General features: G+C 37.7%; 1 protein-coding gene and 1 non-coding gene across 2 annotated transcripts; one reads left to right on the forward strand and one right to left on the reverse strand.

Annotated features, from left to right (window-relative positions):
- Positions 1 to 232: 232 nt before the first annotated feature.
- On the reverse strand, positions 233 to 1,744 carry LOC141593021 (uncharacterized). The gene is made up of 2 exons (XM_074413993.1): positions 581 to 1,744; positions 233 to 479 (listed from the first exon to the last, which is right to left on the reverse strand). Exons 1-2 carry the CDS (start codon positions 1,488 to 1,490, stop codon positions 445 to 447), a joined length of 945 nt encoding a protein of 314 aa, XP_074270094.1. The 5' UTR covers positions 1,491 to 1,744; the 3' UTR covers positions 233 to 444.
- Positions 1,745 to 17,166: 15,422 nt separating this feature from the next.
- Positions 17,167 to 17,273, forward strand: LOC141619173 (small nucleolar RNA R71). Its single transcript, XR_012531611.1, has one exon. It is a non-coding gene; the product is annotated as a small nucleolar RNA R71 (small nucleolar RNA).
- The last annotated feature ends 2,320 nt before the right edge of the window (positions 17,274 to 19,593 follow it).

Below are 19,593 nucleotides of genomic sequence, written 5' to 3' on the forward strand. Positions count from 1 at the left end.
CCTAAAAGGCAAGACTCGCATGTACCATAAGATTCGAAACCAAATGGTTTGAGCACTTTTGATGAAGCAAGTCTCTTAATGCGTCTTTCGTTTATGTGGCCTAAACGACAATGCCAAAGGTAGGATTCGTTTGGATCACCCTTTTTGAGCTTTTTAGTTTCCATATGATAAACGTCATTAACATCATTTAAAACATAAATGCCTCCAATTGAAATGGCCTTGCCATAAACCACATCATTTAAAGAGAAAGTACAACACTTGTCCTTGATCATAAAACAAAAGCCTTCCGCGTCTAACGCGGAAATGGAGATGATGTTCTTAGTTAAAGTTGGTACAAAATAACACTTATTTAAATACAACTCTAAACCACTAGCTAAAGTGAGCACATAGGTCCCTACGGCAACGGCGGCTACTCTAGCTCCATTGCCCATGCGGAGATCCACATCACCTTTTGCTAGTGCTTGCACGTCCCTTATACCCTGCAAATGGTTACAAAGGTGAGAGCCACATCCGGTATCAAGTACCCAAGTGGAAGTACAAGCATAATTAACGTCTATCACATAGAGAGAGGAAATCATACCAATAGGCGTCACACGCCCTTCCTTGAGATCCTCCAAGTATTTGGGACAACTCCTCCTATAATGCCCCTTCCCATTACAATGGAAACATTCGGCCTCGGAGAGCTTGACACTTTTTGCCTTGGGATTGCCATTCACAACGGCCTTCCCCTTTCCCTTGTCAATTTTCTTTGACGATTTCTTGAATTGGGACTTTTGTTTCCTTTTTCCTTTCTTGATTCCAAGAGACATGTTCTTTAACTTCATGGTTAAAACATCTCCCTTTTCACTCCCACTAGCCTCCATATCCCTCTCCGCTTGGGTGAGGAGTGCATGAATTTCATGGTAACTCTTATCCATACCATTCATGTTGTAGTGTACCCTAAAGTGGGCAAACTTGGTGGGAAGTGAGTGAAGGATACGATCCACCACAAGAGTTTTAGGAATCTTACACCCTAGACGCTCTAGGATGTCAACATATTCGACCATTTGAAGGACATGGGGACCAACCTTTTGGCCCCTCTCAAGCTTAGCTTCAAAGAAGCGTGCCGCCGCATCGTATTGACGGACTTTAGGTGTTTGTGAAAACATAGTGATCATACGAGTGAATATCTCGTAAGCATTTAAAGAAATGCATGATGGCTTGAGCTTTGGCGATATTGACCATATCAACACATTCTTGATATCATTCAACATCCTCACATAGTCATCATAGGCGGTCCGCACCGCCGATGAAGCTCTTGCACCGGGCTCGATAGGAGGAGCATCGGTTAAGTAAGTGAGCACATTGTCGGACAACGCGGCACTTTTGATGTTGGATTCCCATTCAAGAAAGTTACTACCGTCATCTTTTAAAATACATTTGTCCATTACGGACCTTAGCCATGAATCTTTGCCTAGTGAAGTAGTCGATGGAGTTGATGAAGTTGCCATTGCGAATTAAAATGCTACAACAAAAAAGGGAAATTAACATTCATTGTTTTAAAATTACTTGTAAAAACATGTTTAGCAAGTTTTAGCATTTATATAATGACCTCCCACTAAATTATATAAATGATTCCAAGACCCAAATATTAAACAAAAATGAGCATCGCTTGGGCGAAACATCCCATAATTGCGTAAATTCGGTAAGTCACGTTGACTAATTCTACCTCTAGAACTCTTGGTCGACAAATTTCCTCAAATTTATCTACTAGCCCCGAACACAAGACCGTCTTATATCCCGTTGAGTCCAACCAATTTTGGCGTGTGATAACCGCTTACCACCCTACTTACCCAAGGTAAAAAGAGAACACCCCGCTAGGGCGAGCGTGGCTCTAATGAACAAGAGATTCATAGGTGTTACTAATTGGTAAGGCTAATCTCAATTTTAGTTATGTGAGAGATCTTGTCAATTTAGTCATAAATTCCTTATAAGTGAATTAATTCAGCGAATGTAAATGACGTGAATTGACAACCACGAAAAATAAAATGCATGTGAATGGCGATTTTGGCATGCGCGAAAATAAAACAAGCAAACATGTAAGCATATGAATAAATCCTAGTATGGCCTCCTAGTTAATAAAAAACTAGTCTATTACATTTCAGAAACCAACTCCTTGGTCCCTTGCCTCTTCATTCCTTAAGTGGCTCTTCCTTGTGGGATTTGGAACACCTTCCAAAAATAGACTCCGTTTCGTTGTAATCCGTCTTTTGGAAACGCCGGTAAAATAACTATTACAAATGAATTACATAGCTATTCCTATTATACATTAATTAATAAAATGAATAAAACTATTAATTAATTACAAACCGACGATACGAGATCGTATTTAATTACAAACAAATCGATATTCCCATTCATTTCGGGTAATAACGATTAAAAATTAACTAGGCCATACTAGGTACAAAAGATAAATACTTTAAATAAATGACAATCATTCATTCAACTTAAATAAATATGCTTAAAATGCTGTAAATATGATGCCAAAATCGCCCTACCTATCATTCATTGGTATCCATCTCGGTTTTGTGGATTTAATCGATTTTTAACATGTAAAAATCAATAATTAACTCTTAAATCTCATTTAAGTCCAAACTAATAGTCCAAACTGTTTTGAACCTCAAAATTAGTCTTCACTAATTTTATGACAAATTATTAGTTTGGTTTGGTGATAATTTGCTAATTAAATCGGAAAAATCATAATATTTAAGTAAAAATCCAAAATAATTGAAAAATTACCCAAACAATTGAAACAAAAATTTTTAGTATTCTGGAACACTCCCAAGAACACCAAAAAGTCATAAAAATTGCCCAAAAATTTCGGATAAATTTTGTGAAGAAAAAGATCGATATTTATCGGTTTTTAACCACTAAAACCAATAAATCATCAAAACAAAGTGAAAACACACATGCAAAATCACTTTTGACATTTAAATAATATTTCTAAATGTACATAAATTTATCATGGGCAGAATCAAAAATTTCGAAATTATGATTAATTAATTGGACTTTTATCGACTTTTTACTCAAAAAATCAATAAACATGCAAAAATTTCGAACCAACCTTCAACCTTTTGCATACAATCAGTAGAAAACATGCATGAAATGCCATAAAAAGGCCATGCACCGAATCAACATTTAACTAATTTTAGTCAATTTTTCACTAAAATGCGACATTTTGACTCGGTTTTCTACCAAAAAACATTAAAATTAGCAAAATTACTTGAAAAATCACCAAAAAATTCCACAAACCTTTTGAGATCAGTAGGTATGCATGTCCCAAAAATTTCGTGCCAAAACCTCTTCTAACACAATTTTTGAGTTTTTACTAATTATCTCATAATTCATAAAAATGCTTAAAATCAACATGCAAATTACAAGCCTATGCTCTGATACCACTTGAAAGATCATAGATCCATATTAGACTCTCTAATAAAATAAATTTATCTCATAAATTGATGTTAATGTGATCTATGTAACATGCATGCTAATATAAAAGCATAAAAACAAAGTATAAGGAAAAACAATTTCCTTACATTGATTATAAGGTAAAATGGGCACAAATTAGTTCTCCTTACTAATTTGTTCTTGAGCTAAATATATGTGGATGATCCTCCTTGTATAACCTTCAATTAGAAAGTCTCCTCCAAGTAGCACCCAAGAACAACCCAAATAATATTAATAAGTAAGAACTAGTAACTTATTAATATGTGCCCTTGAAAATAATACTAGTAATATTACTAACTATTCTTAGTAATAATAGTATACTAGAGAGGAATTATTGTAGAGAGAAGGAAGAGCTTTGTTCACATGCAAAGTATGATGAATTGTGTAAGAAGGATGGAGTGAACAAGTGAATAATATATAGAGTGTAGAAATGGGAAAGGAAGTGGCGGGTGGAAGGAGTCTTTTGTGGACAATTTTGTCTTATAATTTTTATCTTACATCACATGCAAAATGTAGTATAAGACTTATATTATGGTAGTATACAAAATAAGGTAAATTGATTATGTAAGTAATCATCCATCACACTTATTTTACACGGTCCACATGACCATATACGGGTCCATGTTGGTTTTTATATTTGTCGCACAAATCCGTGTAATTTTCATTTTAAACATCGTATCATGTTTAAATGCTTCCATAATAAATTCGTCCAATTCACTCCGTAAATATACGTGTACCACTACACATATTATTTACGTACTAATATTAATCACATTAATCAATTAGTACAATTTTAGTAAATTAACAGTTAATTAACTAAAACCCGTTTCCCAAAACTTATTATTTAATTATCGCATAATTAAATAATAACTGCCGCTCCTCGAGTTCGCAACTCGAAATCTCTCTAACAATAATCGACTAACCTCTTAATCTATAAATCAAGGGACTAAATGAATTGTATCTCATACAATTAATTAGTTATCAATTTGGGTTCGTTCCTTTAGGTGTGACCGAAAGGGGTCAGTTGATCACCGCCGTCTCACGACAATAACGTCAAACTCTAGTCAGCCAACCGTTATCGATTTACGTTAATCAACTGACGAGGATCAAATAGTTAAATATCTGATGATATTCTATTAATGAGATTTATTATGTTAACGCACTATTGTGGAGGACACTAACTCCAACAACTATGGTATTTATAGTCTAAGATTAGATAGTATATGAGGCCAATTAGGAAACTAGTACAATTATCTTATTCTAATTATTATAGGAATTGCCATTATTATTATTATTACCATTACAAATTATATATATTATTATTATAATATATTAGTCTTACCATAAGTAGGATTTCCTCATATATCTTTACTAATTTTATTATTGGCATACACTATTATTATTAGGATAATTATTGATATAATTATTATTACCTTCACATATTATTTTGTCCATATCATTATTATTAATTCCCGATACAAATCTCGATCACTTATCACTACGACAGATACAGGCTATAACAACGGTTAAAAACCGTTGTTATATAAAAAAGCGGACGTTGTTAATGCGTCCGTTGTAAAAGGTTTTAACAACGGTTGGTTTTCTTAAGGAACCCGTTGTTAAAACTATTAACAACGGTTTTAAGTATAAAAACCCGTTGTGGAAAGTGTGACTCAATTTTGGGGGGAAAGTTATAACAACAGGTTGTAATATACAAAACCGTTGTTATAACTAAAGACAACGGGTTGTTTATAAATAACCGTTGTTGTTTGTTTTTAAAAAATAAAAATAAAAATTAAATTAAATATTACTATATGCATGCATAATTATGGCTCGCTATAATTCCGATGCATGCATTATTACTGACATCCCTGTGCATATGAATGGACAATATGGAATGAGAAGGGTTAGTAATAAGATTTGAAGCAGCAGAGAGAGATGTGATGATGATTATGGCACAACTTCCTAACATATATATTAATTAAAAAACAACTCAAACCACACATTGCTTAGTATAAATACATGCATTATCTCAACTAACATTCCATTATCTCACTATACATCTCCAAACCCTAACTGCTAAAACAAACTCCAAATAAACCCTAATTAATCTTTCAAACAAACTCCAAACTCCATCAACAAAATGAATGATATCATCCTTAAGACTCTTACTATGATCGAGAACAACAACAGTTTCATCCGCCGGTTGCTCCACATTGAGGAAAGTTTCAGGAGCTACCTTGTGGATGCTCGATCCGCATCTTGAAGGACGCCAAAAAAGATGGCTTGACAGAGAAAGAGGCGATTGCGGCTATATGACGATATAGCAACTGCTGAACGGAACCTTCAAATAGCCAAGGAGGAGAGGACGGATATCATAGAAGAGAATAAGACTCTCTATGAAAATATAAGAATTGCATTTTTATTAATGTAATTTTTTTTAATTTATGTATATATATATATATATATATATATATATATATATATATATATATATATATATATATATATATATATATATATATATATATATATATATATATATATTAATTATGTTTATCATGCATTCCTCTCTATCATCTTGCTTCTTCTTTGTTTTAGTTTATTTAATTTGTTTTACTAGTTAATTAAGCGAATAATACTTAAAGAAATAACATAATGGTCGATAAAAACACATACATGCAAATGAAATAATTAGAAAACAAAAATAATGACGATGAAAGACGATGAAAACAACAGTGACGGCGAGATTTACCTGATAAATAGAGAAAGTAAAAGACGATGAAATCAACCGTGACGGCGAGAAGATAAAGCAACGATGAGAAAGAGAGAAAGAGACGATGAGAAAGTGTGTGTTTTGTGTTTGTGTTTGTGTTTGTGTTTGTGTTTGTGTTTGTGTTTGTGTTTGTGTTTGTGTTTGTGTTTGTGTTTGTGTTTGTGTTTGTGTTTGTGTTTGTGTTTGTGTTTGTGTTTGTGTTTGTGTTTGTGTTTGTGTTTGTGTTTGTGTTTGTCTGCTGTGTTTGTGTTTGTGTATTAAGGTTTGTGTTTTGTGGCTGTAGCTGATTTGTGTTTGTGTGGTTTATAGTATGGAAGGTATTGACAACGGTTATTAAACAAAACCCGTTGTTAAAACGTTTTAACAACGGTTGTAAAACAACAACCGTTGTCAAATAAGTTTTAACAACGGGTTTCAAAAGTAACCGTTGTGATTACTTTTCACTAACTTTGCGTCAATTTTGCGCCAAATTATTAACAACGGTTATGCATGTGTGACCCGTTGTTAAAACTTATAACAACGGTTGTTATAACCATACCCGTTGTAATTAATTTTAGTAAAATTCGCGCCATACATTCTGCAACGTCTATTGTGATTTTCGTGAATAATCGTTGTTAAAGGGGCGTTGTAGTTGCCTGGATTTGTAGTAGTGTATGTATAAGGCCAATAAAACCGATCCTCCAATTTGTGTCACACGGCCCAAAGCTCAATTATTAGCTAAGCCCAATTCCCGACATGGATACTTAATTTATTATTTAATTAACGTCTTACTTGTAATTATTATTAGAAATGCCGTTAAATAATTATTAAATTACATAAATTATTATCATAAATTATGATCAAAATACGGGGTATTACAGTCTTCCCCCCCTTAAAATGAACTTCGTCCCGAAGTTCGCTCACAACTACTACCACAACTCTTATAAACATCCTCATAACTAAGCACCATCCCACACAATTATGCATTTTACAATTATCAACCACATCAATCTTATCACAGGTATACAAATAATAACTCAAAACACTCGTAGTATTACATTCCTCCCCCCTAAAAATAAACTTCGTCCTCGAAGTTTGGAATATCAAACAATGGAAATAATTAAACCATTTATTGTAACCTCACAAGAACACGTGATACACATTGTAACATAAGACAAGTATTTTTCTCAACAGAACATCGATTGGTGGATAAATGAATAACAACAATCTTCAAATTAATTTAGATTCATTACTTGCGCATTTATTTCTTACTAATGAAATCTAACTTAAACATGGATACAATTTGTATATAGGCTTAGGGCAACACATTCCTCATATCACTAGACATGTCATCCTATGTAATACCCGTCCTTTTAGGGACCCGTTGACCAACATTGACCAACCTTGGGGGCAGGTAATAGCCCTTAGTGATGCGCGCCAAAGTTACCTTGTGCCATGATTGCCTTTAGAAGTGAGTGGTACTCGATAGAGTAGAGGCTACTCGATCGAGTAGCTAGGGTACTCGATCGAGTATGGGCCACTCGATTGAGTAAGTGGGTTACTCGATCGAGTAGCGTCTTTTCAGCGAGAGTTTATAATCGTGTTTTGTTAAAATTGCAAATCATTTCCGCCTCCTTCTTTCAGATCTATAGGTCGCCTCCCTCCTTTCCCTTCACCAAATACCTTCCATGGGAGCCTTTGAGGATGCTAGTGCTTTGAGGTTGGGTTGCTTGAGTCGGGTAGCGGTCTTAACGCCGTTGTGAGATGCGTAGGTACGTCGTCGTCATCATCTTTATCTTTGTTGTTCCTTGTAGGGCTGTATTGGTAGTAATAGGCTTGTATAATGTTTCTATAGGGATTGCTTGCTTGGTTGATGTCGTATGGTTGATCGAGGAATCGCTACTTTTGGTTAAAGGTAGGTTCGCCTACTTAGTCTCTGTTGGTTGTTAAAGTGTTGGTTGTTGTTAATTGTTGTTGTCGTTGCTATGGTTGTTGTTGTTTTCGTTGTGGTTGTCGTTGTTGTGATACAGCTGTTTGTGACTGATTGTCTATGGTTCTCGAGTTGCGTCCTCGGCTGAGTGGAGTCACTTGCGGGAGTGGTTTCACGCCCTAGTTTTGCCCTCCGTGGAACCAGCCACGGGAGGGGATGAGGACATTAATGGGACAGGGTTTATCGCTCGGTATGATGAGCGGGGATTTGGTGGGTACGGCTACAGTCCCCCACTGGCAGGGCTAGTCCAGTAGACAGTCAGTGACGGTGATTGATTGGAGGAGATGTGGCTTGTGTGTATGTTTCTGTTCTGTCTTGGTGTGCCTGTGGTTAGTGTGTCTCTTCAGTTACTGACTTTGTGTGGTTTGTCTTTTGTTTGTTTTGTTGTGTCTGCCGTGATCCCTTATGGTGAGCAGTCAGTCTTAGCAGATGTTTTCTTGGATGGTAGCAGGAGTTCTGGCAGGGATAAGTCCTCATGAGAAATGTCAGAAGTAGTTATATAGCTTTGACGAGTTGCACCTTTTGTTTTAATAGTCAGGTTGTATCACTTGTAAGATAACTTTAAATGTTCTTTTATCGACTTTTGATGATTACTTACCTCGGGCAACCGAGATGGTGATGCCTTTATATGCTAGGCAAGGTCTTGTTAACGCTCCTTGGTATCTGGGGGTGTCACAAAGTGGTACCAGAGCGACGATTTTGGAACCTGTAACAAATGAACTGATCGGTCCGTTTAGTATTCACAAATAAATAGATGTGGTCGTTGGTCACGGTCGAATCAAAACACAATTTATAGCTTAACAAGCAACTCTACAATTAGTAAAGAGGCAAGTAAAGGTCGGATCCCAAGGGACGGGAGTTGAAATGAGATTTCTGTTGTAACTAGTGGTGTCTATGGGGTGTCACAAATTGGGTTGATGTAGAAGGTTACTAAACTAGAATAACAATGAAAATAAACAAGCAAGATGAATAAAAAGGGGTGTAAACAATTGATTAAAGGCACTAGGGTGTCATGGGATCATAGGGGAATCATGGGATATGATCATACAAACATGTTCTCAAATTATAAGCAAGCAATTATTATTGTGATGGATTGAGTTGGGTTATATCTTACAATCCTAGGAAAGTTTGGGTCCCGGAGCCGAATCGATTAGATTGTACAACACCTACAAGTCGACTTAATCTTCCCTACTCAACAACATGCATGGTCTAATGAGACTCGAGTTAGGTTATGTCTTACAAGTCTCATTGAAAAGATAGGAGATGATAGTAAATGCAAGGATTCATAGGCTTAGCATTTCATCAAATATAACATGTGCATGAGTTGAGATCAAAACAAGCAAGCAAATAAGATATGAAAGCATATTAATTTAAGCATGAATCATTCCCCATGTTGGTTTCCCCTAATCACCCATTAACCCTAGCTAAGAGACTACTCACTCATTATCATGTTGATCATGCTAGCAAGGTTGTCAATCATACCAACAATATGAAACATGATGAATAAATGAAAGTAATTAACAATAATTAAAAAGGGATTAAGAGATTATACCTACTAATGATTCCAATAATAAAGCAAGAATAATAGAAGTACTTGAATGCTAGATTGAGAGGTTGTCAATCTCCCAATAGTAACCTAAATAATCTTCAATTACCCAAAATAAAGGATGAACAAAAGAGAGATTAAAGAACTAAAACTTGGATTAAAACTTGATTAATACTTGATTACAATATTGAAGAGAGATTTGATTGATATTAACTACACTAATTATTGATAAGAAGAACATGCTCCTCTAATTAGACTAATGGGGTATTTATAGTGAAAATTAGGGAGGATGCATTAGGGTTAACTAAGGGCTAAACTAGTAATTACACTTTTTAAGTAGAGCAAGGAGAATCCGGTATTTTTGGAGAGAAGGGCTTCTCTTTTCGTAGCTTGAAGAAGACAACCCGCGCTGTGAAGGAATCCGGGCGGATTAGGGTCGGGACGGCCGGATTTGGTCGATGGAATCCGAGCGGATTACGGGAATCCGGGCGGATTGTTGAGGGGGAATCCGAGCGGATTCCAGCTGGGACGCTCGGATTGTGGATAGGCGGGACGGGCGGATTGCTGACAATCCGCTCGGATTGTCAGCCAGCGTGATACTTCTTCTTTTTCTTCCCTTTTCTTCATAAATTCCTTGGGGATTTCCTTGGGGACTCAAGGATCCTTTCTCAACATTGCTCTTCTACTATGATATGTACAAAGGCCTTCTAATCTTGTCTCTCCTTGATGCTTGGTCATTGAATTTGATCAATTTAGTCTTGATTTGCCATGAAAATGCAAGATTCTTACTCCTTTCCTACCAAGGGATCAAAATCTCAAAGAATATGCAAAACAAAGAACTAAAGATAAGAAATGACCCAAATAAGCACTAAAAAGCATGGAAACAAGGGTAATTCGGGGGCTAAATATGCGCCAATTATGGTCACATCAAATATCCCCAAACCGAACCTTTGCTCGTCCCGAGTAAAGAGGTGACAAAGACTAGGACCAATACTAACCTATCCTAATAATATAGCCGATATGAGACAATTAGCGGGTCTCACTCCACCCCTCCAAAATGTGTCAAGCTAGGGTACCTTTGTCCTCAATCGTTAAATGCTTTTGTCAAGAGTAGACTCCCTATGGTGTTAGAAACACTGGAGGATCGCGGAATTCCCCCTCTTGCCTAGACAAGAAGAAGGGTCGTCCCCTCTCTACGATGCACAAAATGGATACGATGGATAAAGGGATCGATAGTATTTGAGTTTCATTTGGGAGTTTGCTTTTGTTTTTGTTTTCCCCCCAATTTCTTGTGGCATATAACATTTGAGAACACTTTCTTGCCATTTCTTTTTTATTTTTGGCATTTCAACACTTGACAACTTTTTGCATTTCTTTTGAACATTTTCAAAGTCACCCCAATTAGTAACGAGGGTGCCTTGTATTTGAAGCTTAGGAGTTCTATTTTTGCTCCTCTTTTCATTTGATGCATTTTTGCAAACTTTCTTTCACTTTTCATTTCATTGAACTCAAATTGATTTCTTTTTGTGCCCATTCCCTTTGATGACAAGAATATATGGTAGAACATGGATGATTGATGGATGGATGCATGGTTTCAAGGGTCACCTTGGAATAAACGGTAGCCAAGGAGTTATCACACCACAAGGTACTCTTGACTAGGCCTTAAACCATGGGTCAAAGGATACTAGCATGACACATCCTAGGGTGTTTTACAAGTATTCTAACAAGCAAAGTCTTAAGAATAAAAAGCATCTACTAGGGCCTATATACACTTGTCGAGCTTCCCAAATAGACGGTTTCACAAAATTTTTCTAACATGCAAACTACATGCCATGATGCAACTAACATATATACATCCTAATGCATATGATTCTACCAACTAATATGCCATATAAACTAAATGCAAGTCCTAAATTCACATTGTTTTACCGCATCAATCAAAATAAAGCCACATAGTCATTAACATAAAGAGGAAAAAGGAGATTGGAAAGATCATACCATGCGGTCTTCAATATCCTCATGTCTCGGATGTGGCGTAGTCAATCAATGTGAACAAGGATAAAACAAACACAATATATACAAGACAATATATACAAAGGAAATGAACTTGTTTTTGGGTTTTCAAATTTTTTTCAATTTTTATGATTTTTGAAATTTTTCAATTTTTATGGGTTTTTGAATAAGAGTTAAATGTTAGAATTCCCATCCCCACACTAATATGGGCATTGTCCTCAATGGCCAAAATGATGGAAATTATGCAAAGATGATGCATGATTTCTATACTAAATGCAATTCTATACTAAGCTACACTACATGATGCACGGTTTTTGTTATGACGGAGAGGATAATTTGGATTACCTCCCGTTGTGTATGCATTAACTTCCCCAAACCGAGTGAGACACTATTGCTAATGTCCAAGGATGGGTATAGTTCATGCACACACTATGCTATGCATGAAACTAGTTTTGTCATTTTGGATTTTACAAATGGGAACGATAAAGAACACCTCAATGGTACCGAGGTGTGAGTCCTTTGATGTTGCTAGGACTAAATCAACAATGATCAAAATGAAATAAAATACAAAGAGATATAGACAAACCATGGGAGTGTAGGAGTCTCCAAGGCTTGCTAGTCTTCCATCATGCTATCATCATCACCACTTCCCTCATGAGAAGTGGTCACATTGCCACTTTCCTTGTCACTTTCTTCCTCATCTTCTTCCTCATCATCATCTTCACCATCTCTTTCTCCTTCCATTGCTTCTTCCTCAATATTATCATCAACTTCTTCATCATTTCCAACAACCTCATTATCTCCCACCACGTCCCTAGATGCACCCGGAAATAAGACTTCTTTATCCGCCCAACTAGGCAAAGGACAAGATGGATCAAGGAGTCCTTGCCTAGCTAGATGTAGGAGGGGTGGATATTGAGCCAAATATGCATTTTTCCGATCTTCATGGGCTTGCTTGTGCATTGCTTGCATAAGAAGAGTCACATAGTCTTTCCCAATTTCAATTCCTTCCGGCTTGAACTCTTCATACTCAAAGGGGTAAGGTGGTATGATAATGGAGGAGGAAGGGGTTTCAAGATCACCCTTTTGTTGTTGAATGATATACTCGGCTTCTTCGGAAATGAGGAGTAGATAATTGGTCCGGTGGACACTTAGGCGACAAATCTTCGAGGGCAAGGTGAACGATCTAGCTTCACTAGTTAACCATCCATATTTAGTGTCAAGGGGGTTATGGGCAACCCACTTGAACTTGTTAATCATAATGTGCATATCAATAAGATGGCCACCTTCCTTTGCTTTGTACTTCTTATCCTTATTGAAATTAGGATCAAAGTGATTAGCTAGGACCGTGACTAGCCCGCCATTGACAATAACGGTCGTGCCCTTCTTCCCATTATCAACGTTAAGCCATCTATCAACCGATAGCCTCAAGGAATTGTAAGGCTTGGTGTGAATTCTTCCGACATTCAAAGCCGATTCAAGGAGAATAAAATCGAGTCTTGTGAAATGATTGGTGTCTTTCCTAGCAATTATGGTATTTCCCACAACCTTGTGCCATACTCTTATGCCCGGATGATGGACCAAAAGAGCACGACATGCATGAAAATCCTCAAATTTCTTCCCGGAGATTGCCTCCCAAAGAGGTTCGGGGTCATACTTTCCATAACTCTTGAAATAGCTTTCTTCATCACTAAGACCCAAAATTTCACCCAATTCCTTAAAAGTAATGCGTCTACTAACATTAGCTAGACGAAACTCGATATTTTCCCTATTCTCAACTTTGGTGACTTTCAAAGAACTTAAAAATTCCAAGACAAGGGAGGGGTATGTCAATTCCTTTGTTTCAAACAATTTCTCCAACCCCATGGCTTTGAAAAAGGCTTTTGTTTGTTCAAGAACACCCAATTTTTCCAAGGCATCTTTACATATGAATTTGGTGGATTGTAATGACTTCATAGCAAACTTGACAAAGGTATTTCTATGGGTATCGGAAATAAAAGTTACCTCCGGATAATGCAAAAGTTGATTAATTACCGGAGTAGAGGATGTTGATGGTCCCATAGAATGTTGTTGTTGTTGTTGCACTTCCAAGTTTGGTGTTGCTACCACCATAGCCAAAGCTTTCTTTGTTTGAAGAGCCTTTTGCCTTTGTGAGAGTGCCTTAGCCTTTGGTGCCTTGGTTGCCTTTGTTGCACCCTTAGTCCTTGCCATTGATGAGCTTAACCAAGAAAAGAATGAAAAATCTTCAATATGTAGGATGCCCAAATCGATTTGAAGGTGAAAGGCTTTGCCTTTATGAAAACAAAAATCGACTCAAAGGTTGAAGATTTTGTTCTTGGTTTTGATTTTTGTTGAAGGTTGAGTGATTAAATTGTTGTTGGAAGGGTGGTTTGATTTGTTTTTGTTGAATGTTGTTGAGGGTTTTTGTTTTTATGATGGAGAGGATGAGGGTTTTGATGTTGTGGGTAGTGTTTATGAATGAATGAATGAATGAATGAAGGTGGGAGGGGTTATAAAGAGGCCGAAATTTTCAAAACTGCAGGGGCAATCCGTGCGGATTAGGCACAATCCGTGCGGATTCTGCTTCTTCAATCTTTGCGAAAGCTCGCCTAAAGACGGGCGGATTTGGTACAATCCGCTCGGATTGTCTGAACACGGGACGGGCGGATTTCTTCAAAGACGGACGGATTTCAGTCCAGAGATTTTTGCTTGTTTTCCTCAGCTGCAAAGACGGGCGTCTTTTTACAAGACGGCCGGATTCTTCAGGACGGGCGGATTTTTTGGAATCCGCTCGGATTCTTTAACAGTCAGGAAAATCTCGAATTTCAGCTCAGTTCAGGACGGGCGTCTTTTCTGTAGGACGCTCGGATTGCACAAGACGGGCGGATTTGGTACAATCCGCTCGGATTCTGGTCCTTTATACCCGGATTCATTCCATTCGTGCACAATGCATTTCCCTTTACCATTCTTCCATTCTTCTTCATTTCTTGTGTTCTTCGTTGTGGGGGCACTTCTAAGGCATGGATAGCCTAGGCAATTCCCATCCCCACACTAAGGTAAAGCACTACACATCAATTGAAGTCGTTAGTCCCTCCCTCACTTCTCTCTTATATGACAATTATTTTGATCAAAGTAAATAAAAATCCAAAAATGACAAAAATGCAATACAAGAATTGAAATGTAAGTTAGGGAGTTAGAAATATTTACAAGTGGTGGTTTAGGGAGGACTCCACAAAACTCTCATTCTTGATGAGATGTCAAGGGGGCATGTTCAAGGTGTTGTTGATGTTGCTCAACACCTTGAAAAAGTAATCAAAAGCTTGTTCATTATTATGGTAGAGGTCCTCAATAGACCGTGGCCCTTGTTGTTGATCATGATCGATGGCATGCCCAATGTAGGGATTAAAGATCCCTTCAAACTCGTCGTCCCAAAGACCACAAACTTCATTAAGTTGATCATTGAAAATCTCTTGCTTAGATGGAGACAACTCTCCCAATTTCTTCTCTTGGCCAATGAGGCCATCCTCTTCTTCCTTGGTTGATATTGATGAGCTTTGCAAGCTCTCCTTGTCACAATTCACTTGCTCTTTGAATGGAGCATCTTCAATTTTCTTCCTCCATTGGAGTTCCGATTTCTTCCTTTCATCTTTTCGGCTATAGTGATCAATCATGAAACATGGCTCATGCAAACGAGGAGCTCTCATGGTCTTGTCAAGATTAAAAGTTATGCTTTCATCTCCCACTTCTAGAGTGAGCTCTCCATGTTTCACATCAATCACCGCACCGGCGGTGTGTAGGAAAGGTCTTCCTAGGATGATTGGAATGTTGGAATCTTCCTCCATATCAACAATGACAAAGTCTACCGGGATGAAAAACTTCCCAATTCGCACGGGGACATCTTCCCATATCCCTAATGGTGTCTTCGTCGATCTATCGGCCATTTGAAGTGTGATGTTGGTGCATTTAAGCTCTCCCATTCCCAACCTTTTACTTACCGAGTATGGCATGACACTCACACTAGCCCCTAGATCACATAAGGCTTTGTTGATCGTCGTGTCGCCAATGGTACACGGTATTGAGAAGCTTCCCGGATCCTTTAACTTTGGAGGTGAACTCCCTTGAAGTATTGCACTACTCACCTTAGTGAAGGCGATAGTCTCAAGTTTCCGGATCGACTTCTTCTTTGTGAGGATATCTTTCATGTACTTTGCATAGGCCGGAACGTGGTTGATTAATTCCGTGAAAGGAATTGAGACTTCTAAATTCTTCACAATTTCCATGAACTTTCCAAGTTGATCATCAAATTTGGGCTTGGCTTGACGACTTGGAAAATGAAGTCTAATCACAATGGGCTCCTTCTCTTTGGCCTTGTCTTCATTTTTCTTTGAACTTTCTTCTTTTGATGATTCTCCATCTTTGGAGTTTTGCACAATTTCTTCCTTTTCACTAGCTTCCACAACTTCATCCTCAACTTGCTTCTTCGGTGCTTCATACCTTGTACCACTTCTCAAGTGAATGGCACTAACCGTTTCATGTCTAGGGGGATTACTTTGAGGTGGTAATTGCCCCTTTTGTCTTTGTGAGCTTGAAGATGCTAGTTGAGTCAATTGTGTTTCCAACATCTTGGTGTGAGCTAGAATGTTGTTGATGGTGGTTTCTTTTTCTTGGCTATCTTTTTGCATTTGGGTGAAAAATTCTTGTTGATTCTTTTGCATTTGGAGGACCGCTTTTTGGACATCAAAGCCTTGGTCATTTTGGTGATTGTATGGATTTTGATTTTGGTAACCTTGGTTTTGATTGTAAAAGGGTCTTTGATTTTGATTTCTCATGGGTGGTGGAGTGTATGTTGTTTGAGGGTTTTGAACATTTTCGCTTTTGTATGAGAGATTTGGATGGAACTTGGTGTTCTCATTGTAAAAATTTGAATAAGGGGTACCACTTTTGTAAGCTTGGAAAGCATTAACTTGTTCGGTTGTTCCCCTACACTCACTTGGGTCATGACCCAAAGTTCCACAATTCTCACATATCCCACTTGGGATTGATGAGGATGCCGTCATGGCATTGACATGATGCTTCGATGATTTTGAGTTTTCCTCAAGTCTAGCCATAGCTTGTTCAAACTTCAAGTTGATTGTGTCAATGTGAGCACTAAGTTGAGCACCCAATTGAGTAACGGAGTCCACTTCATGCTTTCCTCCTCTAGTAGCCTTGCGAGGTCTACTATATTGTGAATTATGGACCGCCATTTCCTCAATCTTGTTCCATGTTTGATTGTCATCAACTTCGGTGAACATTCCATTTGATCCCATATTGAGAATGTTCCTATAATCTTCATATAAACCATTCCAAAATTGTTGCACCAAAAACCATTCGCTAAGTCCATGGTGAGGACATGAGCGACAAACACCTTTGAACCGCTCCCAAGCTTCATACAAAGACACTTCATCCCTTTGCTTGAAACCCGTAATTTGAGCTCTTAGCATGTTGGTCTTTTCCGGTGGGTAGAATTTTTTGTAGAAAGCTAGAGCCAACTTCTTCCAAGAATCTATTCCAAGGGTGGCCTTATCAAGGCCCTTCAACCATTGCTTTGCGGTGCCGATTAAGGAAAAAGGAAATAAGACCCATCTTATTTGGTCTTGAGTCACGCCCGTTTGAGAGATAGCATCACAATAATCGCAAAAGGTTTCCATATGAGAATGAGGGTCCTCACTAGGCATTCCCCCGAATTGGCTCCTCTCAACTAGTTGGATGAAGGCGGACTTGGCAATAAAATTTCCGGTGAGATGTTGCGGTGTAGGAGTACCATTTGGTAGATTCTCCTCGGTGGGTACGGAGTGTGACGAGAATTTTGGCATTGTAGGTGGATTTTGTGGGGTATTGTGTAATGGGTTTTCTTCTCCTTCTATTGCGAAAGGATTGACAAACTCACTAGTGGGTTGAACAACTTCACCAACACCTCTCAAATTCCTCCTAACAAGTCTCCTATTATTCGTCAAGGTTCTTTCGATTTCACGGTCAAAAGGTAACAAATCACTTTGTAACCTTCTAGACATGCAAAATATCAAACAACTCAAAAACAATTAGAACAAACCTTGAGGATTTTTACTTCCTCAAGGCGAAGAAAAACACAACTAATAACAAAAAGGAAATCTAAATCAAACAAACACCGTCCCTGGCAACGGCGCCATTTTTGATCGGTCCGTTTAGTATTCACAAATAAATAGATGTGGTCGTTGGTCACGGTCGAATCAAAACACAATTTATAGCTTAACAAGCAACTCTACAATTAGTAAAGAGGCAAGTAAAGGTCGGATCCCAAGGGACGGGAGTTGAAATGAGATTTCTATTGTAACTAGTGGTGTCTATGGGGTGTCACAAATTGGGTTGATGTAGAAGGTTACTAAACTAGAATAACAATGAAAATAAACAAGCAAGATGAATAAAAAGGGGTGTAAACAATTGATTAAAGGCACTAGGGTGTCATGGGATCATAGGGGAATCATGGGATATGATCATACAAACATGTTCTCAAATTATAAGCAAGCAATTATTGTTGTGATGGATTGAGTTGGGTTATATCTTACAATCCTAGGAAAGTTTGGGTCCCGGAGCCGAATCGATTAGATTGTACAACACCTACAAGTCGACTTAATCTTCCCTACTCAACAACATGCATGGTCTAATGAGACTCGAGTTGGGTTATGTCTTACAAGTCTCATTGAAAAGATAGGAGATGATAGTAAATGCAAGGATTCATAGGCTTAGCATTTCATCAAATATAACATGTGCATGAGTTGAGATCAAAACAAGCAAGCAAATAAGATATGAAAGCATATTAATTTAAGCATGAATCATTCCCCATGTTGGTTTCCCCTAATCACCCGTTAACCCTAGCTAAGAGACTACTCACTCATTATCATGTTGATCATGCTAGCAAGGTTGTCAATCATACCAACAATATGAAACATGATGAATAAATGAAAGTAATTAACAATAATTAAAAAGGGATTAAGAGATTATACCTACTAATGATTCCAATAATAAAGCAAGAATAATAGAAGTACTTGAATGCTAGATTGAGAGGTTGTCAATCTCCCAATAGTAACCTAAATAATCTTCAATTACCCAAAATAAAGGATGAACAAAAGAGAGATTAAAGAACTAAAACTTGGATTAAAACTTGATTAATACTTGATTACAATATTGAAGAGAGATTTGATTGATATTAACTACACTAATTATTGATAAGAAGAACATGCTCCTCTAATTAGACTAATGGGGTATTTATAGTGAAAATTAGTGAGGATGCATTAGGGTTAACTAAGGGCTAAACTAGTAATTACACTTTTTAAGTAGAGCAAGGAGAAGCCGGTATTTTTGGAGAGAAGGGCTTCTCTTTTCGTAGCTTGAAGAAGACAACCCGCGCTGTGAAGGAATCCGGGCGGATTAGGGTCGGGACGGCCGGATTTGGTCGATGGAATCCGAGCGGATTCTGGGGAATCCGGGCGGATTGTTAAGGGGGAATCCGAGCGGATTCCAGCTGGGACGCTCGGATTGTGGATAGGCGGGACGAGCGGATTGCTGACAATCCGCTCGGATTGTCAGCCAGCGTGATACTTCTTCTTTTTCTTCCCTTTTCTTCATAAATTCCTTGGGGATTTCCTTGGGGACTCAAGGATCCTTTCTCAACATTGCTCTTCTACTATGATATGTACAAAGGCCTTCTAATCTTGTCTCTCCTTGATGCTTGGTCATTGAATTTGATCAATTTAGTCTTGATTTGCCATGAAAATGCAAGATTCT

This window comes from Silene latifolia, chromosome 1, assembly GCF_048544455.1.
Source record: "Silene latifolia isolate original U9 population chromosome 1, ASM4854445v1, whole genome shotgun sequence".
Classification (NCBI taxonomy): domain Eukaryota; kingdom Viridiplantae; phylum Streptophyta; class Magnoliopsida; order Caryophyllales; family Caryophyllaceae; genus Silene; species Silene latifolia.